Source organism: Molothrus aeneus, chromosome 4, assembly GCF_037042795.1.
Source record: "Molothrus aeneus isolate 106 chromosome 4, BPBGC_Maene_1.0, whole genome shotgun sequence".
NCBI classification, from domain to species: Eukaryota; Metazoa; Chordata; class Aves; order Passeriformes; family Icteridae; genus Molothrus; species Molothrus aeneus.
This window is the reverse complement of record NC_089649.1, coordinates 32,332,548-32,353,592: the sequence shown is the minus strand read 5'-3', so window position 1 is coordinate 32,353,592 and position 21,045 is coordinate 32,332,548. Positions and strand designations below refer to the sequence as shown.

At 39.7% G+C, this 21,045-nt stretch overlaps 1 protein-coding gene across 1 annotated transcript; it reads left to right on the top strand.

Moving 5' to 3' along the window:
* Window positions 1-6,497: 6,497 nt before the first annotated feature.
* On the top strand, window positions 6,498-20,949 carry PPID (peptidylprolyl isomerase D). Its single transcript, XM_066548219.1, has 10 exons — window positions 6,498-6,660; window positions 8,317-8,457; window positions 8,901-9,007; window positions 12,295-12,483; window positions 13,238-13,360; window positions 14,885-14,991; window positions 17,629-17,770; window positions 19,978-20,064; window positions 20,140-20,182; window positions 20,718-20,949. The coding sequence occupies exons 1-10, from the start codon at window positions 6,576-6,578 to the stop codon at window positions 20,804-20,806; spliced, it is 1,113 nt and encodes a 370-aa protein (XP_066404316.1). The 5' UTR covers window positions 6,498-6,575; the 3' UTR covers window positions 20,807-20,949.
* Window positions 20,950-21,045: the final 96 nt, after the last annotated feature.

Here is a 21,045-nt window from a genome sequence, read left to right as displayed (position 1 = left end):
AAACATTTTACATTTTACACAAACATTTCACCAGTCCATTTATTTTTGACTGATTGCAGTCTGGTCCTGGCAGCAGAATGCATGTCAGTGGTTGAAGAGCACTGAATGCATTTTTGAAAAATATGTGGCTTAGTTTCATCTGAAAATGATCCATTTTATATGGCTGGATGCCACTCCAAAATGTGAAGCAAAACAAAGTCAGTGAAGACAATTGGGATACTCTCTTCACAAATAGCAGTGTAAATGCACCCTACATGTTGGCTGATGCTCAGTGCAAAATTAGTTCTCAGTGTGTTCTGTTAATGTGTGTGACCATCACTACTGAAATTGATAACAACACATTAAGACACTAGTGTTCTGAAGGCTATTTCTGAAAAAATAAAACAGAAAGGCAAAACAGCACAATCAGCAAAGCACTGCAACATAATTTTCACAATCAGAATGCACTGTCACACCCCAAAGAGAGGTGGGCTATAAAGAACCCCTGGCAAAGCCAATGCCAGTGATTGATTTTGCACTCTGATTTTTCACTAACCTCAGAGTGCAAAACAGGAGCAGATGTAAAGAAAATAGCCATATCACTGTCAAGCAAAGATCATTTACAGCAAGATAGTGTGTCTACAGCCCTCACTCTTCTAGGAAATACAGGAAATAAAAATGGCATTTAAAAATCAAAAACTGATATTCTGCCTGAGGGTCAGACTCTTTATGTGCAGAGAAAGACAATTTAGTTGTTTAAATTTCAGTCAGAAAAGGAGCCAGATTCTCGATGCAGAAATAGATGAGACCTTGTTAGGAAACTGACAATACATAAAAAGGATCATTCAAATCCAGCATCACTGAATGCTTGGAAAAGCATATCAATATTTCATACTGCATAAATCTCTTTTAAAATTCTTTCCTGAAAATGTAGCCAGGTTTAATAGCCAGGACAGGCAGGATTAAAAGCCAAGTCTCCTGAGTCACACTTTGCTTCCCCATCACTTACACCTGGATGAAATGTTGAGTTTCTTTATGGATGCTTTCATTCCACTCTGCTCAGTCCTGAATGTACAATTCCAAAATGCTCCTAAACCTCTGTTGTCAGAACCAACCTTTGGAATTACTGCAAAGAGAAGTGAGAGGCCAGAACAGGAAAACTCTGAAGATTTAACAAAAAGTTTGGTAATCTGAGATGTTTGTTTATGATTTACTGCTTAGTGCAGTAATTCATGCTGTTTAGGTTACATGAACACAGGTAAGTCTTGCTACACTTTGCAATGCATCAGCAACATTTTTGATTCTGTAAAATAAATAAAATCCAGTTTTTTATGCCTATTCAAACATGCCAAGTAAAATGTGATATTAAGAAATACCCCGAATTATTCTCTCTCCATATTGTTCTTATTACTATTTAGCACATTAAATCTAAATTACTCTCCATAGAGGATTTAAAAACCTATTGTAAAATGTATTTCACTTCCCATGCACAGACAGAAACTGACAGAAAAGGAAAGCTTGGGCTTGCAGCCCCCTGCAAACCAGCTTACTCATCCTTCATTGAAGCATTACATAACTTGAGCTGTTGCTGCAGCAACTTTCCCCAGCCCCTGAACAGAGCCACAAAGGTGCTGCCATAATACAGATAAGCAGTTTCACTGCCTTTTTACATGGAACACATATTCAGTTAGAAACAAAAGAAAGTTTGAAGGGAAATATTAATTTAATTGTTTCAAAATTACTGGGAAATATTGATGTGTGTTATGAAACATTTAATTTTCAATAGTCTTTGGTGTTAAAAGCAAAGAGAATGGCCAGATGAGGAATGTCTTTTTTTAATCACCAATATATAAATATCAAGTAATATGGAGAGAACTGGATTATGTGAAGGTGATAAGTACGGTCCTCTGGAATCACTCCTGTACATAAGTATCTTGTCAAATTTCCTAAAGCAAGGGTACACTCACTATTTTTTCCCCCAGAAGAGCCTAAAAATGTACATACCTGTGAATGTTCAAACACTTGTTTAGAACCTGGTTTGGTTCCTCTTTTCAATAAAGCTCTTAGCATTGGTAAATTGTATTTGTAAGTCTCCTGCCCAGGACTCCATCCAGAGTCTATCTGGAAATCCTTGTGTCCTTGATTTTCAATGGTGAAATCTGCCATGGGCCTTCCTATTTGTTGGCTGCACTCTTGTCTTTAACTCCATGCAGATGTAGTTGACCTGGAACTCCATCCTACCCACATTAGGTGCAGACCAAAACCATTTTTTACATAAGAAGGACTGCAGTCATTATAATTGATAATTCAGTACCTTTTGGTGGTAACTGTGATTAACAGGCATTTACATGAAATTGCAATAATATCAGGACATACATTTGTATCAAAGCTGAGGACAGAAATTTAGCAGCAAAACGGATAGCCTGCAATGCTGCAGCAGTGACCAGCAGCTAGCTGACACCTTGGGCCTTTCCTTGAAAGCCATGGCTTCTACTGTTACCAAGAAGTCACAGGCACCCTCTTCCATGCCTCCTCCCATCCTAAGTTCCTAAGCACTAATCTGAATATTTGCATCTAAAACATGTTTTAAGCAGACCTAAAATATATAGCAAAAAAAGTCTGCTTATTCTTGCTTGGATCTTAACCATTTCTTCGGGGATCAGCATCTCTGAAAGTTAGTGACAAGTGAACACATGACTTTATTTTCAGTTTCTGTCATGTCATCTCTGTGTGGAAAATTTTCTTTTTAAAACATCCTCAGACAAGAACATGTAGTTCTTTCATTGTTTAACATTGCATTTTAACTCAGCTTAGAGGAATCTGCACTAGTTAGTAACTGCTCAGTATCAGTTTAATCTGGGCCCTCTTTATTCAATTTTATGCAGAAAAAGGCTTGGTGCAGGTGAATAACAATAAACCTGACGGTGAAAAACCAGATTTATTTTTCCTGTCTCGTGTGTCTCTCATGAAGGTGACATGCTTGATGTGCCAGGTCACATGGGAATAGCACATGATGCTGCACCCTGTGTGTCACAGGGCACAGGGAAGGCTGAGTGGCTGCTCTCTTTCACAGCCAGCAGTGAAAGCATCCTTTTCAAGAATGTTTGCATGTTGGGAGCTTCTTGATAGCTGTTCTGAAAAGCTGATGAGGTATGTGTTTGAATTGCTTGTCAGATGGATCCCATCAGTACTGCACCATATTCTGAAGCTGCAGTTCAGTCCAATGAGAACCTCACATATGATTACTTCTGTACAAAGCAAAATGGCTTTTAATATCCTTAGACAAGGCAGTCCTGCACTGAGTCAAAGCACTCACTTTCCAGTGGAATTAGCATATTTAAGCCTCTATTTTCTTTACAGTGTCAAATAAGATTTAAAGGTGAAAAAAAAAGCAAGAAAAACAAAAAGAAAAAAAATCCTAGTCTGTATGTGTGCACATTTCCCCATCTTAACACAATCTGCAGCAACTATAAATAATCTTTATTTTGCAGTTTATTATTTCATGAATGCAAATTGATGGGCTAGAATAATTATGAAATAAATCCACTTGTTGTGTATTCCATCAGAGTCCCAGTTTTAGAATTACATATGTATTTCTCTGTATTTATCAATGATTGCTTGCTTATTTAGTCAGTGAAGGAAGAAGAGGTAAAACCAAGGATTTTATAACAGGCTGATCTTTGAGTTTAATTAGGCTGGAGGGTCATACTCCAGCAAGTATGATGTACTTGGTAGAAGGGGGACCTGTACTTGAAGCCATTTGCTTCAGGATTTTAGGGGTCACAGCTCATTTATCCATTGATAATACTTGATCTACTTTACTGGGTAGCCAAACCTGTATGTGTGGAAAAATAAATATGTGAATTAAAATATTAACAGACAGTTCAGTTATAGTGAGTATTTTCAATGTACTGTTTTACATGCATTTTCTACATAAACTATTGGAAGTGTCAAAAGAAAAGAGGTATTTTGGTGATAAGAAATACTTTTAAATTACAAGATCACAAAGGATTAGAGGATCATGGGAGATTTTACTGCTTGAAAACAGATTTTAGAGGACTGCATAATGGAAGTCTGACTTTGTAAGAAGTTATTTGTATATAAATTCAGTGTATAATTTAATATATGAATTTGAACATGAAATCACTCAGTAAATTCTTGACAGAAGTCACATTATGCTTGTTTTTTACAATCTGTGAATGACTATAAATTAATGTGAAACTAATTGTGCTACTGCAGTGCTTGGGAGATATTAATTCAGATCACATATTTTCCAGAATCTCCTACTGACACTGAGAAAATCACTTGATTTCTCTCTTGTTCAGCTCACATCTCCAAATTATCATGAGATGCATCTTTCTTTGTACTGCTGAAGGACGTTGCACATAGGGACTTCCAAGCAACTAGTGTAAAAAGAATTACTCATCTAGAATCTAGACTATTCCAACTTCACCAGCAAAAAAGCCTGTAGGGACTGAATAAGTCTACTCCTGGAAGAATGAATCATTGCTTCTTCCTGAGAGGAAGCTGCCAACAGCTCTTGCGGGGGACACACACCAACAACACACACTTTACTCTGCTGTCTGCTACAGAAATCTCTTATAGACTCTACTCACTTGGCTAGCAACTGACTCACTGAGATCATAGAATATTTTAGTTGGGAGGGACTTTTAAAGGTCTTCTAGCCCAACTCCCCTGCAATGAGCAAGGACATCTTCAATTAGGCTAGGTAGTGCAGACCTATTCAAGGCCCATCCTGGCCTTGAATGTTTCCAGGGATGATGTATCTGCCACTTCTTGGGGCAACCTCTTCCAGTCTTTTACCATCCTCATTGTAACACCTTTCTTTCTTTTATCTAATCTAAACTGACCCTTCCTCTGTTTAAAACCATTAGTCCCTGCCATATCACAACAGGCCCTACTAAAAAGTTTGTCCCTGTCTTTCTTATAGGCTCCCTGAAGTGCTGCTCCATTAAGTTCTCCCCCAGAGCCTTCTCTTCTCCAGACTGAACAATCTCAGCTCCCTCATCCCTTCCTCATAGAAGAGGTCCTGTAATCATCCCTTCATCCTTTACATGATCTTGGTGTCCTTCCTCTGGACTCTCTCTAACAGGCTGTCATCCTTCCTGTGCTGGGGACCCCAGAGATGGGTGCAGCACTGCAGGTGGGGTCACGAGGGCAGAGCAGAAGGGCAGAATAGTCTCCCTGGCCCTGCTGGCCACACTGCTTTTAATGTAGTCCAGGATATGGTTGGCTTACAGGGTGGCAAGTGCACATTGCTGGTGTGAGACCACACCACTGCACCTCATCTAGGCTAAGCATAATGATAAAAATATCTCAGCCAGTGACTGTGGCCAAATGCCTCGTGAATTACAGATGACTCAAAGCTTTGGTGGCCTCTGACATCGTGGAGCATGTGAAATCCCTGACACAGCTGCATGACCTGGCTCAGAGAGAGAAATGCCTCAGTGTGGTTCCACTGATTTCTCACTAAGTGTTCCCAGATGGTAGCAGATGGCTTTTCCTTCTGTTAAGGGTTCCCAGATGCAATGTGTAACAGCGCTCCGTGCTGATCACCTCTCCCACCCAACATCTGTACAGATGTGTGGGAATGATTACAATGCAGTATATGGACTGCAGTGATTAATATAAATGCTACTTTATATTTTCTTTCAATCTGGGAATTACAACTGCCCTCTGACACATCCAATACTGAGAACATGCTGAGAGAGAGATGAAAACCAGCTTGATGGCGCTCAAGTCCAGACATATAGACATGAATTACAGGAGAAAGCCTTTGGAGAACATAAGGAATCAAAGAATGAGAGGTTTCTGGGATGGATTAGAGGAGTCCAAGAAATAAAGAGGCTTATTTTGATCAGCAGCATTCCCAGAAGGACTCTAACTTTGCAGAAGTCAGACCCCAGAACTCTTCTGCCTCTTCTGTTTTTGCCACAGGTACCTTGTCTCCATGATGCCTTTGAGTACAGGACATGGCCATGTTGCACCATTCATCTGCTTGGGAATCAAGGAACACCCTGAGGAGCCCAAACCAAGTGTATTGATAGTACGTCCATTAGTCAACACAAATGTCTGAAAGAGATTGTTTGCCTTGGAGCAATTATTGTGACATTCATCCTTTGAGATGAAAAATATTTAGTTTTCAGACCTTAGGAAGGCTGGAGTTATTCTGGATTTCTAAATCTTTATGGGATAATAGTCACTTCGGACAATTTGCCCATTTTACCACGGATCACCACTTTTCACACAGCCTGCCATTTCTCTCATAAAATACAAACCCAGGCAAAACCTAAAATCTCTCTCCTTCCCCCTATTTCCAGGCCTCGTGCGTGTGTGTAACCTCGAGAAAGCAATGCTCCTTCTCAGCGGATTATCTCCGAGTCACTTAAGGCCGCCGAGAGGCAGGACCAGGGGCGGGCCAGTGCTGCAGCCACCCGCGGGCTCCCAGCTCCAGGGGACCGGCCGCCCGCCCGCCCCCGCCGGTGGGAGGAGCGCCGAGCGGCCCCGACCCGCGGGCGGCCGGGATCGCGGGCGGCCGAGCGGGCGGAGCCACCGCGCCAGCGGGCAGCTGCGGCATGTCGCACCCGTCCCCTGTCGCCCGGCCCGGCAAGGCCAGCAACCCCCGCGCCTTCTTCGATGTGGACATCGGGGGCGAGCGAGGTGGGGAGGGGGCGCGACGGAGCCCGGGCGAGCGCCCCGGGCCGGGGCGCAGTGCGGGCCGCGCGGGGCCCGGGCCCGGCTGCAGGAGCGGCTCCGGGCCGGGCCGGGCCGCAGCGCTCAGGACGTGGGGGGACCTTGGGCCGGGCCGGGCGCTGCCCTGCGGGCTGCGAGCGCTCAGCCCCGGCAGCGGGAGGAGGAGGGTGCCCCGCCGCGAACGGGCCTCCCCCGGCAGAGCGAAAAGGCCCGAGGAACATGGCGAGAAAGGCAACATGGCAGCACAGGCACCCGGCCGGGGGCCCGGGGGGCGATGCCGGGGGTCGGGCACGGCGTTCCCATGGCAGTCGGCGCTGCCCGGCCTCGGCTCCCGGCGCTGCCCACGTGTGCGGCCGCTCCCGCGCCGCTCTCCACGTGCTGCGCCGTGCCGAGCGCGGCCTCGCCTGGAGCTGCCCCCCGGCTCCCATCCCTGGGCCCCGCAGCTGCCGCAGCACGGCGAGCCTGGCCGGCAGCGGGGGCTGCGCGGGGAAAGCTCGGGGAAACCGCAGCCCTGGTTCTCTTGGCAGCGCCAGTGCTGCCAGAGGTCACTCAAAAATCTGGGCGAACGGTCAAAATCGAAATAAGGAAACAACAGCAAATTAGCTGGGATGCTACTTGAAAAGTTTAAAAATTTTACATGGAAAAAAAAAAGGGACTACCTAAATCATGTCAGGATACTGCTTTTCACTTATTCATTCTGTTAATCAGAAGAATAAAAGAAGAAAGTCTATGAGATGATTTGCCTTTTATTGACTTTCAGTTGTCTTAATTTGTTTTCATTCCTGTATTAATTAGAATCAATATATTTACATTTAGCTACCGGTAGAGTGAAGTTATGTTAATTAATTGACTGTGAGGCTGATGAGAAAACAGGAGCGTCAACTGATGGAGGCTGCTAGGAGTGAGAAATAGCTCTGTGAGAAGCCAGTTAGTGAAGGAATGACAATTCAGCACAGAATCCATTTATCAGCAATTACAGCATCTGTTTGCTACTCAAGTCTAATTCCCTTCAGTTAAAGCATGTACAGCAATTGTTAAACAATTGCTTGTGGTGTCTCCAATTGTAAACAGCCATTATTCATATGCATATAAAGTGTATCACTGTGTCTTAGTAAAATTCAGGTTTAAGAGAGTGAGGGGTAAGGGATGTGTTTAGCAGGAGATTTTTTATGGATTAAAAGTCTCCACAAAACAGTCTGTTTGTATTGTATCTACTTTTGATTGAACAAACTACATATATACTAAAATTGACATAAAAGAAATGTGCATATTAAAATTCATAATTTGGCATTAATATATGTGTGTGTGATTTCCCACACACCTTTTTTTTGGCAGAAAATGTGTTTGGCATTTTCATTAGTTTTTGGCAGAATCTGCCTTTATTCCTGCTACATTATGCTTGACAGGGGAATTCACTGTTAGTAATAACGCTGCTAAAAACCCAGTGTAACTCCGCAAGCAATTGCCATGGAGTAACCCCAAGATGGAAATCAAATAGTAATCTAAATAAAAATAATAATAATAAAGTTTGAAACATTAATTTCTTTTGACATATAATGCTCAATGCATCACCATGCCAAGGACAAGACATTTTTAAGTCTTATTCTCTCTTTGTCATTTCAGTGGGACGCATTGTCTTTGAATTATTTGCTGACGTTGTACCTAAAACTGCTGAGAATTTCCGTGCGTTGTGTACAGGAGAAAAAGGAACAGGGCCTACCACTGGAAAACCTCTCCATTATAAAGGATGTCCTTTCCACAGGAGTAAGTTCTGGGAAATCCTCTGTTTTCCTATTGGTAACAAAAGTTGTCTACCATTTAAATAATATTAAAAAATATTTCAAGTACTTGTTAAAGAAACAACTTTATTGAAGGAAAGTTTTTCACTTTTTGATCCTCTGAATGATTATGTGTTCTTACCATGCACTGATAATAGTAAATTATAAATTTAGTAGGAATTTTGCAAAACTAGTTTACTTTGAGTTGTAAATAGGTTGAAATGAATTTCAGGTAAAGGTTTAAATATCAAGTGATATCCACATAACTGAAAAGGAGTACTTAGGTGACTTGGTAAATAAAAGATGTATTTTGGTTCCATTTAGGTGCTGGTGACAAGGATTGCTTTTCATCTTTGAATTGTTTAGTTTTTTTTTTTCCTTGTGCTTTTGTGCCTCGCTGATAGATTTTATAACTGTTTTCTTTTACAGTTATTAAGGAATTTATGGTTCAAGGTGGAGATTTCTCAAACCAAAATGGCACAGGTGGAGAAAGTATATATGGTGAAAAATTTGAAGATGAAAACTTTCATTATCAGGTACTCCGTTGAAAACACTGATTCTATTCAGTTGTGATGTTTCAGTGATGTTACTCCTGCTGCAGTAATAATAATTATCAGCATGAGCACTAACCATTTACATATCAGGTTATGTGTGGTAGCATATGAGCAAAACTGACTGGAAAACTTACAGATATCACTGTCCCATGGTTAAAGCAAAGCCCTGACTGCAGCTGTACTTGCCCCTAAACAGTATTTTAGGAGAAGAAAATACAGCAATCCTCCACTAATCAGATAACAAAATCCTGTATCAGACTTACAAAATCACAGAGTCTGTTAGGTTGGGAAACACTTGTAGCATCAACAAGTCCAAGCCTTGACCAAACACCACCTTGCCAGCTAGAGTATAGCACTAAGTGCTATATACAGTCAGGTCTTGAATGCCTCCAGGGATGATGACTCCACCACTTCCCTGGGCAGCCCATGCCCTTCTGTCAAGAAATTCCTCACAATGTCCAACCTTAACCTCTCCTTGTGCAACTTGAGGCCATTTCCTCTTATCCTGTTGCTGATTGCCTGGGAGAACAGACTGACCCCCCCCCCCCCCCACCTTGTGTTCAGGTAGTTGTAGGGAGTGATGAGGTCACCCTTGAACATTTTTTTTCTCAAAAATCCTCAGCTCCCTCAGCCACTCCTCACAGGACTGAAAGGACTTAAGTTTGGAGCACAAACTGGAAATGTGACTCCAGTGTTCATCATAAAGATAATTCCAGTTGTGTTCTCTGAAGTCTGACACTCTGGTTGTGCCCACAGCACTGCTGCTAACAGTGTCTGTTCATTGGTACTGTCACAGGGTCACATCCCTGAAGATGACTTTGTGTCCTTACATTTTTGGTTGTTCTTTGAGATCTGGAGGTAATTATGAACATGATACAAATGATTCCCATTTCTGTACTTCTCAGCTCTAACAAATGTTGTCAAAGTGCCAGAGATGTGTTGAAGAACCCATTTGGATCCTGTACAGAGTCTAAGAGCTTGATTCCTGTTACCTATTTGCCGAGTATGTTAGGATTTTGCTGGGAGTTTAAATGTCTCTGTTACGTAGAAATTCACTGGCTCTTGCACTTAATCCAGCAGCCCTGCAGTGTTCTCACCCACTATCTCAGAAAACAAAGAGTTGTTTTTGTTGATGTTTGAGGACACTGGAACTGTTTCTTCTTGTGCTGGGTGCATGGACTGTTGCAAATTGCAGTAAACTGCAAAACTTCTGTCAGTAGTCAGCTTACCATCTCAGATCAATCCCACTAGGCTTTTCTTGATGCCACTTCTCCAGCTAATGGCCCTGCTGTTGGGGAACACCCAGCTTACACAACCCCAAGCACTGTTACTATGGCATAGTTTTGCAAGCCTTGGATCTGTCAGGGAATCTGATTTTGTCCAGATTTTTTTGCTTGCTTTATAAGCTTACAAAATGACCACAGAAACCATAATGAAAAAGACACTCCATCTGTCTGCAGTGTTTTTCAAGACACAGCAAGAAAATTCATGAGTGACAACAGTTTTCTTTATAGAGACTCTCATAATTTGGGACTAAAATTGATAGTTGGTCCCAGACAAAATGGGGTTGGGTATAAGTGGGGAGACTGAAGGCACCAGACTGCTCTCTGTAATTTCCAACTTGTCCCCCCACATCTTTACAGACAAAAGGTAAACCTGCAGGTATAAGGCTACACCAGAACTTACTGTGACTTGTTTTTTTGTTTACAAACCATTGCTGTCTAGCACTAGCTGTAACTAGGCGGGGGGTGGGAAGCTAAGGTTTACAGGTCTTAGGCAGTGAAGCAGTGACCAGCCTCAAATGGTATTTGCAAAACTGCTGTGGGGCAACCTTTCTGTTTAACTTGTTTGCCAGCAACTACAATGCAAAGTGTTAGATATTTGTTTTGGAGGCTGCAATCCTACCAGCTGCCTTCTCTTACTCTGGGACACAGGTTCCTCTGTCATTTGCCATCTCTGACTCCCAGGGCAAGTTTTAAGGTTAGAACAGATAAAGCCAAGAATCCAGTAGCTTTCTGTTGGCTGGGTGTGATTCTGGCTCTTAGCTGTAGAACCTTTTCCCAGAGTTCCTAAGCCAAATCCTGACTGAAGAGATTCAGGCTTACTGTGCCTTATGAGCAGATGAACAGTTCAGACAGGGAGGTCTCCCTGCCACTATGGAAATCCAAACACTGTGTGGGAAAACAATTTTCAAAACAGCAGGTTCTTGAAACTGGTAGAGAATGTAGGGAAAAAGCAGATGCTTAAATACACCAGGCTCAGACTGTTATCTCAAACTAATCAACCTCTCATTGAGCTCTGAAATCTGTTTCTATGTCCTCTGTGCTATCATCCTTCCCAGAGTATCAAGCTTCTTAACAGTACCACAGCATGAATGCTTTAGATGTGTACCAGTGTCTAGGTATAACATCCTCACTTATATTAAATGGAGTTGCTTGCACTTAATAACCAGACCAACTTGGGGAGAGTAACATCTTCATGGCTGGGTTGTGCCATTTAAACAAGACATTCACAACACATAAGAAAAAATAGATTTTTACAGTGCAGAATAATCTATGTGCTAAGACAAGAAAAGTTGTAGTTCAAAAAAGGAAAAAGTTCTTGCAAGAAACAGGATAAACAGTATCTTCTTACATTAGGCTGTTTAAGTTCTTTTAGTTTGAGGCCTCGTGGCTTAAGTGGCAAAACAATTATATTGTTAAAAATCCCAACAGACTAAAAGCTGTGTCTCTAGGAAAGTGAAGGAGATACAAAATCCCCAAACAAAAATCACCAAATCGTGAATTTCAAAGACCACAGTCCTCTAAACTCCACAGTTCTACACCAGACTTTGTGTGAGTAGCCCTTATAAAATTCACGTTACATACCCATCTTAGCAGCTCAACATTAAAGTTGGTTTCAGTAGTGTTTAACCTCATTTCTTAAGGCCAGTGGTCTTAAATAATTCAGTGAGGAACTTCACTCCTTTCTCAGGTGATCTGTGTAAACTCATCAGCTGTGTAGGGGGTGGAGTGTAGAAGCAGACAGGTGTTACAGCATTAACATGTGGCTGTGCTTGCTGGATCGGTAGGGGGCAGGTAAAGACCCTGAGCTGAGCATTTGCCCTCTTCAGTCATGGTGGGTAAAATTAGTTGGCACCTGTATGTAATTGGTTTACCAAGTTGCTATGGCTGTCCTGGCTATGCTTATGATCAGCCTTACAGAACCTTCCATATGGTTTTATAACATGTTTTAAATGCTGATGGTGATTTTTTTCCCCCCCACTGCAGCATGACAAACCAGGTCTGCTGAGCATGGCAAATGCAGGACCTGGTACTAATGGCTCTCAGTTCTTTATTACAACGGTGCCTACTCCTCACCTGGATGGGAAACATGTGGTGTTCGGCCAAGTGATCAAAGGAATGGGTGTAGTTAAATTACTAGAAAATGTTGAAGTAAAAGGAGAAAATCCTGCTAAGGTAAGCAAAATGCAAAGCACTGAGGGATGATGTTTATTACTTCATTATATGATGTATAATAATTTCTTCTAAATTCCTGGTGTAATATTTAGAACTATTAAATGTTAGTTATTTTTACTAACTGGTAATTTCCATTTTACTGTCCTTGTTAAGAGGCTTTTGTTCTTGCATTGTACATTTTCCTTGCACAAACCATTTATTGTTCAACACAGCTGTGAGGGTGGAAGCCTTTGCCAGAAGTGTAGGATGGGCGATGAAATGAAAAGGTGGAATTCACAATCCCACCTAAATGATATGTAATTCTTATAATTTTTATGTCAGAAGTCATGTTTCTGAAAAAGCAATTGGTGTGTAGGTCATAGCAGCTTGTGGGTGTTGGATGAATTAATACCTCTAACTTTAAAAGTCTTGGCAGTTGAAGAAAGAACCATCTTCTCTAATGTAGTAGAATTTCCATGTCTTGTTTTTTTGCTGCACTTCAGCTTGCTGCCAGTTCCTCTTCCAGCCTCCCCGTGAAGCGTGGGTATGGTGTTTTAGGAATGCTGATCCTCTGAACACAACACTTGGTGTGATAAAAGCCTTTTGATGAGGATAGGCTAATGATGTGATGGGTTTCTGAAATAAATGCACCCAAACAACAGATGAAAAAGCCTTTTTATGGACTTTCAAAAATTTCAAAGAGCACTTGGAAGTTACTGCCTTTTTAAAAATTGTCTTAATAAGCAATACTACTATTTACACTTCATTTTTTCAGTTGTGTGTCATCGCCGAATGTGGAGAGCTAAAGGAAGGAGATGACTGGGGAATTACTCCCCAGGATGGATCTGGAGATGCTCATCCAGATTTTCCTGAAGATTCAGATGTAGACTTGAAAGATGTAAGTATTTTTCCTCTTGGGTATTTTACAGATTTCAAGACTTGTAGGTGATCTGAGTTACGTGGTGTCTGTAATGATGTTCGTTAAGCTTTTTTTCTTAAGAATGGATCGAGGTCCTGGTTAAATGGTGACATTCCATTTTAAGAAAGAGAAGGCTGTGTGGGAAGGGATTGTGATCTCTTTTTTTCAGTGCTAATTTCAGCCCATTTTTTTCCCCCAGTAACAAAAACCTCACTTAAAATTGTCATACTTATTTTCTATTCTTGATTTCTTTTTATTTCTGTTTGTGCTGTAATGTCAGGTTGCAATTACTACAACTCCATCCTGCAGACAATTAACTTAATATTGTTATCTACACACTTTTTAAAATAGTCACCCTTTAACAGACTCTGCCCCACTTACTAGAAATAAAGGATTGGCCTTTTAAAAAGGTTTTTACTACATCAGAGGTAGTTGTTCATTATTCCCAGTAGTTGTTTACTTTTTAGGTTGTTCAAACCTGCAGAAGATCTGTTGTTGGGAGTTAGGGGCAGGAGCAGACTGGTGAAAGCAGCTCTTCTGCAGGGTTTTAATTTCTCATGTAGGTGAACTAGACAAACTGTGTAAGTCATTTGTGAGAGAGGGAAGAAAAGGGGGCTGCATGAGTAGATTCCAAATAGAGAATTGAAATAGTAAAAATCCACTTGTGCTAGCAAACAAACTCCTTGGCTGTTGAGAAGCACTTCAACTTATGAAAATGTTTTTGGATAGTCTTTGATGTGGTGCAGAATTGAAGTTGGCAGGTGTCTGTCCCCTTTAACTTAAAACTTGTTCATGTAAACCAACTACAGAAACCATGGTGACATTGATCTCACACTGATCAGTTTTTGCCAAGGTTACTGATTCTAGTAGGGTAGAATAAACAGCTGTAATGATAAACTATTTATAATTACCACTAGAGAAGTAACTTGAAGTGTATACAGTTGTGGAAGTGAAATTATGGACTTGATAAAGACAGGCAGTTCTTTTCTCCTTCCATTGATACGTTAAGTGTCCAGAGAGGAGAATTGTGTTGACATGACTTCCACTTTGAGCGTGTGCAGAGTTCATGTGAGTGATACTGTTTTGAGAAGCAGAAGACAACATTTCATCAGGAATAAGGCAGTCTTGGTTGAATACTTTGCTTGTAAATTTATCTTCTTTTCTTTGAATAATGGTCAACACCTTTATATATAGCTCTATGTGGGTAGCAGCATTTAGGGAAAAGAATTGCACTACTCTGTCTTCTCTAGTATTTTCTCACCCTTTATACTGTAGGAAAGCCACTAGGAATTTCATCTTTCAGATCTTTGTGTTACATAAAGTAGAGAATATTACAGAAGTGGTTTGAAGTTAGTATTTTGTTTAAAATTGGAGTATTTCTGTTCTGAGATCTTATAAACCTTGAAAGAGGATGGGCCTGGGATCGTACTGTTAAACATTAGTTAATTCATGACTTCCTTCATAAATATATTCATTCTTTATATTTCCCATCTATTTTATTAGGTTGACAAGATTGTGGCCATAGCAGAAGACACAAAGAATATAGGAAATACTTTCTTCAAATCGCAAAATTGGGCAATGGCAGCTAAAAAGTACAGTAAAAGTTTACGGTAAGGCTCTCATCCCTCAATCAGGTAGTTCCTGTAATCCAAACGAACACCACTATTAAGCAATGTTTTGTGCCTTTAAAAGGTGCCTGGTGCAGTGCTCTTTTCTTTTTTAAACAAAGATCCTTCTGAATCTTGAAAACATCTGGTTGATTTTTAGCTACATAATCAAGTAAGTCTTCTACTCTTTGCTAGGTAAGAAGTATTGTTGAGAACTGCCTAAATACTCTTTATAATACTGCCACTGTGCTGGTACATACCTGGGAAGAAAAGCATAGTAGTATCCAGGGTAGTTAATGGACAGCAAGGAAGGGAAATGATTTTCTATGATTTATTAAAAGCAGTAGCTTTAGGAAATTGGTAAGTTCAAAAGACAAATGTGGCCCTTACTCATTCATTATTGTTTTTTTTTTTTCTGTGGGTCCATACCATCATCCTCACTTCATGAATAATTCAGACTTGCCTTCAAAATCTTAGTCTTTCTGCTTTTGCTTCCATACTGCTCCTTTCATATTTTCATGCTTTTTGCTTTAAGTATATGAACATCTCTTAAAAATAAAGTTATACTTACTGACCTTTATCCCAGCCTTCTTAATGATCACTGGTTAAGCAACAATGACAAAAATGTAAGAAAAAAAATCAGGCATATTTAATGCTTCAGCTGAGATTTTAGCAGACTGGGTTTCAAATAAATGTCACCTTTCTGAACCATAAAATGAATCCTTTAATTGCAGATATTAACCCAAGATGCAGTGTCTCAACCTGCCCTCAAAAAGCCCATTATAGAAACAGAAACCCCAAAATAAAAGGGATTTCTATGCAAACCTTTTGGAAACTGTACATAAAAAAGGCTGTAATGGATCTTGAAGGACCTTTGTTGTATCTGTCCATTTTCTCTCCCCATTCTTAAGTAAATGCCAGGTATACAAGATTGTGGCCATAGCAGAAGACACAAAGAATATAGGAAATACTGTCTTCAAATCGCAAAATTGGGCAATGGCAGCTAAAAAGTACAGTAAAAGTTAGGTGTCCCTTCCAGTTAGGTGTCTTGCTGACTTTTAAGCACACCCAGTGAAAGCTCTTCCTGTCTGAGCTGCCTTGGTGCTTATTTGTCCTTGTAGGTGGAAATCTTAGTAATTTTTCTAGACTAAATGAATCTGATCTTTCCAGCTTTTCCTTATAGGCCATGCTTTTATGGACATGGCCTGTAACTGCAGCTTAGAATCTAATACTTCATGCAGGATGGTGGCCTTTAGCTGGCACTTCACTAGAACTGATAGGAAAAGAATAGCTCTTGCCAGGGTATCCCATGGCTTAGGTACAATCCACCTGGCACGCCATCTGAAAATGTTTTTTTTCTTTTCACCTACAGTAACCATTATAATCTTCTGTTCTTTTTCTTGTTTTATTACTTCTTAGCATTTTTTAAAAAATACATTCTACATGTTAGAATTGACACCTTTTTTTTAAAACAAAGTATTACTTCCTATTATCTCCCTTGATACTTAACTTCACTCATTTCTTTAACTTGGAAGCTCTAACCTTCTGTCCAGAATGGTTGCAGTCTTTAATGTTTTGGTGTGATTTATAAATATTATACATGTGTTCCATTTGTTTTGAACATAATACAGATTTGTGTTATAACTCTCCTTACCTTTTAGATGTTTGCTCTTTCTTCTTGTTCTCATCTTCAGCAAGTAGAACAAGCACTGGGACTGCATCTAATTTAGAAGCACAAAGCTTCTAATTTACTTTTTAAGTATTGCTAATTTTTGTCATCCAAAGGTTGTATATGAACAACAAAAAAGACAGGGCATGCAAAAAGTGAACTTCCATAGGCCCTGATCTGCAAAGACTACATTAATTCATAGCATGCTTAAAATGTGAATGTATGCAACTACAATATTTGTTTTTTAAATAAAACTCAGAGAAGTTCTATCAAATAGACCATTAAGGAGTTAAAACTTTTGTAACCACAGCAGACCTTTGCCACTGGAAATAAAAACTGGACAGCATTAGCACATTGTAAATTAAGAAATGTGCTTTCAAAACAGAGATGTAGTAACTGCTGTGGCTCTGTCCTGAACCAATGTCAGTTTTGAAGTTCAGGAAAAGTCATGAAGGAGGACAGTGGGAAGAAGGTGGTGTTACTAATGCTCATAAACCACACTCCTTTACAAAGTAAAGTTAGCTTCAGATTTTAGCCACAAATGCCTAAGCTAATTAAAAGATTATTGAGGGAACTCAAGAAGAGATGAAGCTTCTCGTGAATGTGGAAGATGCAGTGGTGGTGTTGATTTTCTAGCACTGATGAGCAACATGTTTTTTGAGAATAAACTTGAGATAAATTCTGATGTTTTCCTGCAGTGGAATAGTGCATTTGTCTAAGAAAAAGAATGTGCCAATACAGTGGAAGACTAAGAGTTACAGGAAAACATTCCTTAGTGCGAGTTGATTGGTTTTTTAGGGTGGGGTTTATGTATTTAGTTTAATAAGGATTTGTAACAGTTGAATTGAAGCTGCTTTAGAAGTAGTGTGGATAGGTTGGTTCACACATATCTGTGGAGAGATAGCTAAGGGCAGGACAAAATGGAAGTTGCAACACTCATCCATGTTGTGTATGAATCTATTTTTCTGCAGGTATGTAGAAGCTTCTGAAGAAGTGGCAGAGGAGGCAGACAAACCCAAGTTAAAGACTGTTGCTTTGACCTGTGTTCTAAACATTGGTGCTTGCAAACTAAAACTGTCAGATTGGCAGGGAGCCATTGACAGCTGTTCAGAGGTAAATGTAATGTTTAATATATTGGTCAAGAATTGGCCTGTATAGACACAAGACCACAAAGCTTTTTTAAAGTCTTCAGACAAGCTTAAGATTTGAAAGTAAACAAGTAGAAGCTCATGGTGAAGTTAGTACTAACTTTCCAATATGTGGCTTTTAAAAAAGATTCTGAAATTGAAATGAATCATTAGAAACAAACAAAAGAGGGCTGTTGCTTACTGCCAGGAAAAATGCACATCATTGTCAGTTTGGATTGTAGAGCTACTTCTTACATTACAAAGAGTTAAACTGTTTTCAGTGAAAGAGGAATAATTTTCTCTGGAAGACAAATATGAGCAAAATGTTTTACTTGCCTCTAGATTTAATGGCCTTGTATTTTATTCATGGCAGAGACTTTAACTAAATAACTAACCTTCCAGGTAGGCTTAATAGTGAAATAAAATGACTGAATAGCAAGAAAGAAACAAGGTAATGATAAAACTGGAAAAAAACAGTAGAATTAAAGGAAAAAAAAAAAGGAACCATGACATGGGCATAGTGAAAATTTAGTAAATTTGAGGAAACTTTAAATAATTCAGTAAAACTCCAATAATATGAAGGAAACAGAGGAAAGAATGCTCTTATCTGTTAGCAAAGGATCCTGAGCAGCATCTCCTAGGGCCTTGTGCTGAAAGCAGGAGTCTCACCTTATCTGTGAGGTCGTTAGAATGCTGCCTTGCTTTCTAGCTTGCTGACGGTGGAAAACTTTCATAAACCTATATTTAGAATGGACAAATGGGGAATGAGGAAAGCACATTACACAATATTGTGTAATGTGCTGTCACCTAGAAAATGGTAAAAACTGAAACAAAAGTGTTATAGGTAGAAATTACTATAACTAATAATACTTGCCATTGTGGGAAGAAAATCGCACTTCCTTTTTTCAAGAGTAAACAATTGTTAGATGAAGGCATCTCCATAGCTATAATAGACTTCTGTAAGTCATTTAGCTTATGTTCCATAACTGTGTCAGTGCTTTAATCAGAACACCAGTTTCCTAAAATTAGCTAGTAAAGTTCTAGGTAATTGTTAATGAGAAACTGTACACTTTTACTTCTATGATTTCACAAGGCCAAAAGCAGTTTAAATTAACAGTCTGGAATACATGCATTGTTTGGTGTAAATAATGAATTATGAACAACTGAACCTGTTCAAACAAACCTTGCATTGAAATAGCTGTAAGCACAATGGTCAAGGTAAAACCAAAGAATGCTACTTCTGTGTATACAATCCAGACTAATTCTTAGCACAGAAGAGGCTGAAGGCTTTATAGCAGGCAGAGCAATAGGAGCACCCACAGTAACACTTCCTTTGTATTAACAGACAATACCCAAGTGATTGAGAAAATATGGGTGTATTGTCTATTTACTTAAGGTTAGTAAATTAAATTAATAAAGCAACACATTGCTGTGAAGACATTTCCTCTAAACACTGAGAAGCTATATTCTTTAAATTAAAGACACACTATAGAACTAACTGCAGTAAAAATGTGATCTTCACAGGCAAGATAAGGTAACAGCTAGCTGACCAAATTATCCGAGGTATTTTGAAAAAATGATCAAAGTAATCAAATAGTGGAACAATCTTTTTGCCCAGCCACTGTATTTCCTATTTTGATATTGTCATATTAGAGCTGGCATATACACATTATTGAAAACATTCAGCACAAAAAAGGCATAATGACTGGAACTTGGCAAAGTTCCTGAAGCATGATGAGATGGATTGCTTGCATGTATTTTTCTAGCCCACAGTGAAAAAAATTTTACAGGAAATCTCTTTATTTATGATGCCATTTGAGGAGGTTTTGGTGCGAAGGAAGGAGCTGCAATAGAGAGATGCCCTGTGAGACTTGAGGTTAGGATAATTTGAACTGCAGCAACTCCTCAGCCCTGACAGCTATCTATATATACACACACAGCAGCTGTTCCATTTGGGCCTTGTGTGTGCTCATCCTTCACAAAAGACCACTTTTGCTGCAGCCATACTGAAGCTGATTACTTGCTATTCAGTGTGCTGCATTATAGCATTCCTTTTTACACAGTTAATGTTTTGACAGCTTACCCTCAAACCAACTGTGAAGATTGTCTGCTGGTGTGAATTGTGCCATTTGTGGAGATGGGAGGCTGTGAAGTATAAGAAATGTTAATGTGACAATTTTATTAAATTTACAGGCTCTTAAAATAGATCCAGCAAATACTAAAGCTCTCTACAGACGGGCTCAAGGATGGCAGGGAATAAAAGATCTTGATCAAGCACTGGTAATGATCACTTCTTTTTGTCTTTTTAAATTTAAAGTTCTGTCAGATCATTAATTTATATATTTTTTTTTTAAGGCTGATCTTAAAAAGGCTCATGAAATAGCCCCTGAAGATAAAGGTAAAATAAGCTGTTTCTTTAAAAATTCCCTTAAGAATTTAGCAAAATATCCAGGGTCGTATTCGGTTGGAATTAATACCAGTGTGATGCCTAAAATGCTAGCTTCTTAAACACTGATGTTCTCTAAGCACAGAACCCACTGATGTGGAAAACCTGATTTTATACAGCAGTGATGCTTCTGTTGCACTGGAAAACCTGCTTATGTAGGTCAGCAGCATTCCTCTTGAACTATGTCTGTATCTCACAGGGCTCTTACTAGCTTAATTTCCTCCTCTAATTGCGTGACATTTTTATCTCCTAAGTTCTGTATTGGCACCCACACCATTCTTGCTGCATGCTCCTCTATGTGGTTGACATACTAGTTGACACAAAGCAAGGGACAAGGCTTTTGCTGCTAGTATCTGACCTAATCAAAGATTAAATGCAGTTTTATGAAATATAACATAGGTAAGTTCCAGCAGTGACCTGGTGTTAACCTATGAGGAGACCTAATGTAAAGCGATTACTGTAACTCTGTCATTTTCTTTTTGAGCAGCTATCCAGACGGAAACACTCAAAATCAAGCAGAAGATAAAAGCCCAAAAGGAGAAAGAGAAAGCAGCTTATGCTAAAATGTTTGCTTGAATTCTTTTTTCCCTAAACATTTCAATCTATGCATCAATTCATGCAAAAGGATAAATGGAGTTGCTTCTTTCACTTGCCCTCTGCTGCAGTTTTCAGCGTTTACAACACAAAAGTCTAATAATAAAGACAAACTGTTCAAAGTTGATGTGGTTTTCTCTCTTTTAAGCTGTAGTAACTTGTGTTTTGCAACTCAGGTATTTTTCTAATGTATAAAGCAATGGTGGTTTTCACAGCTTAGT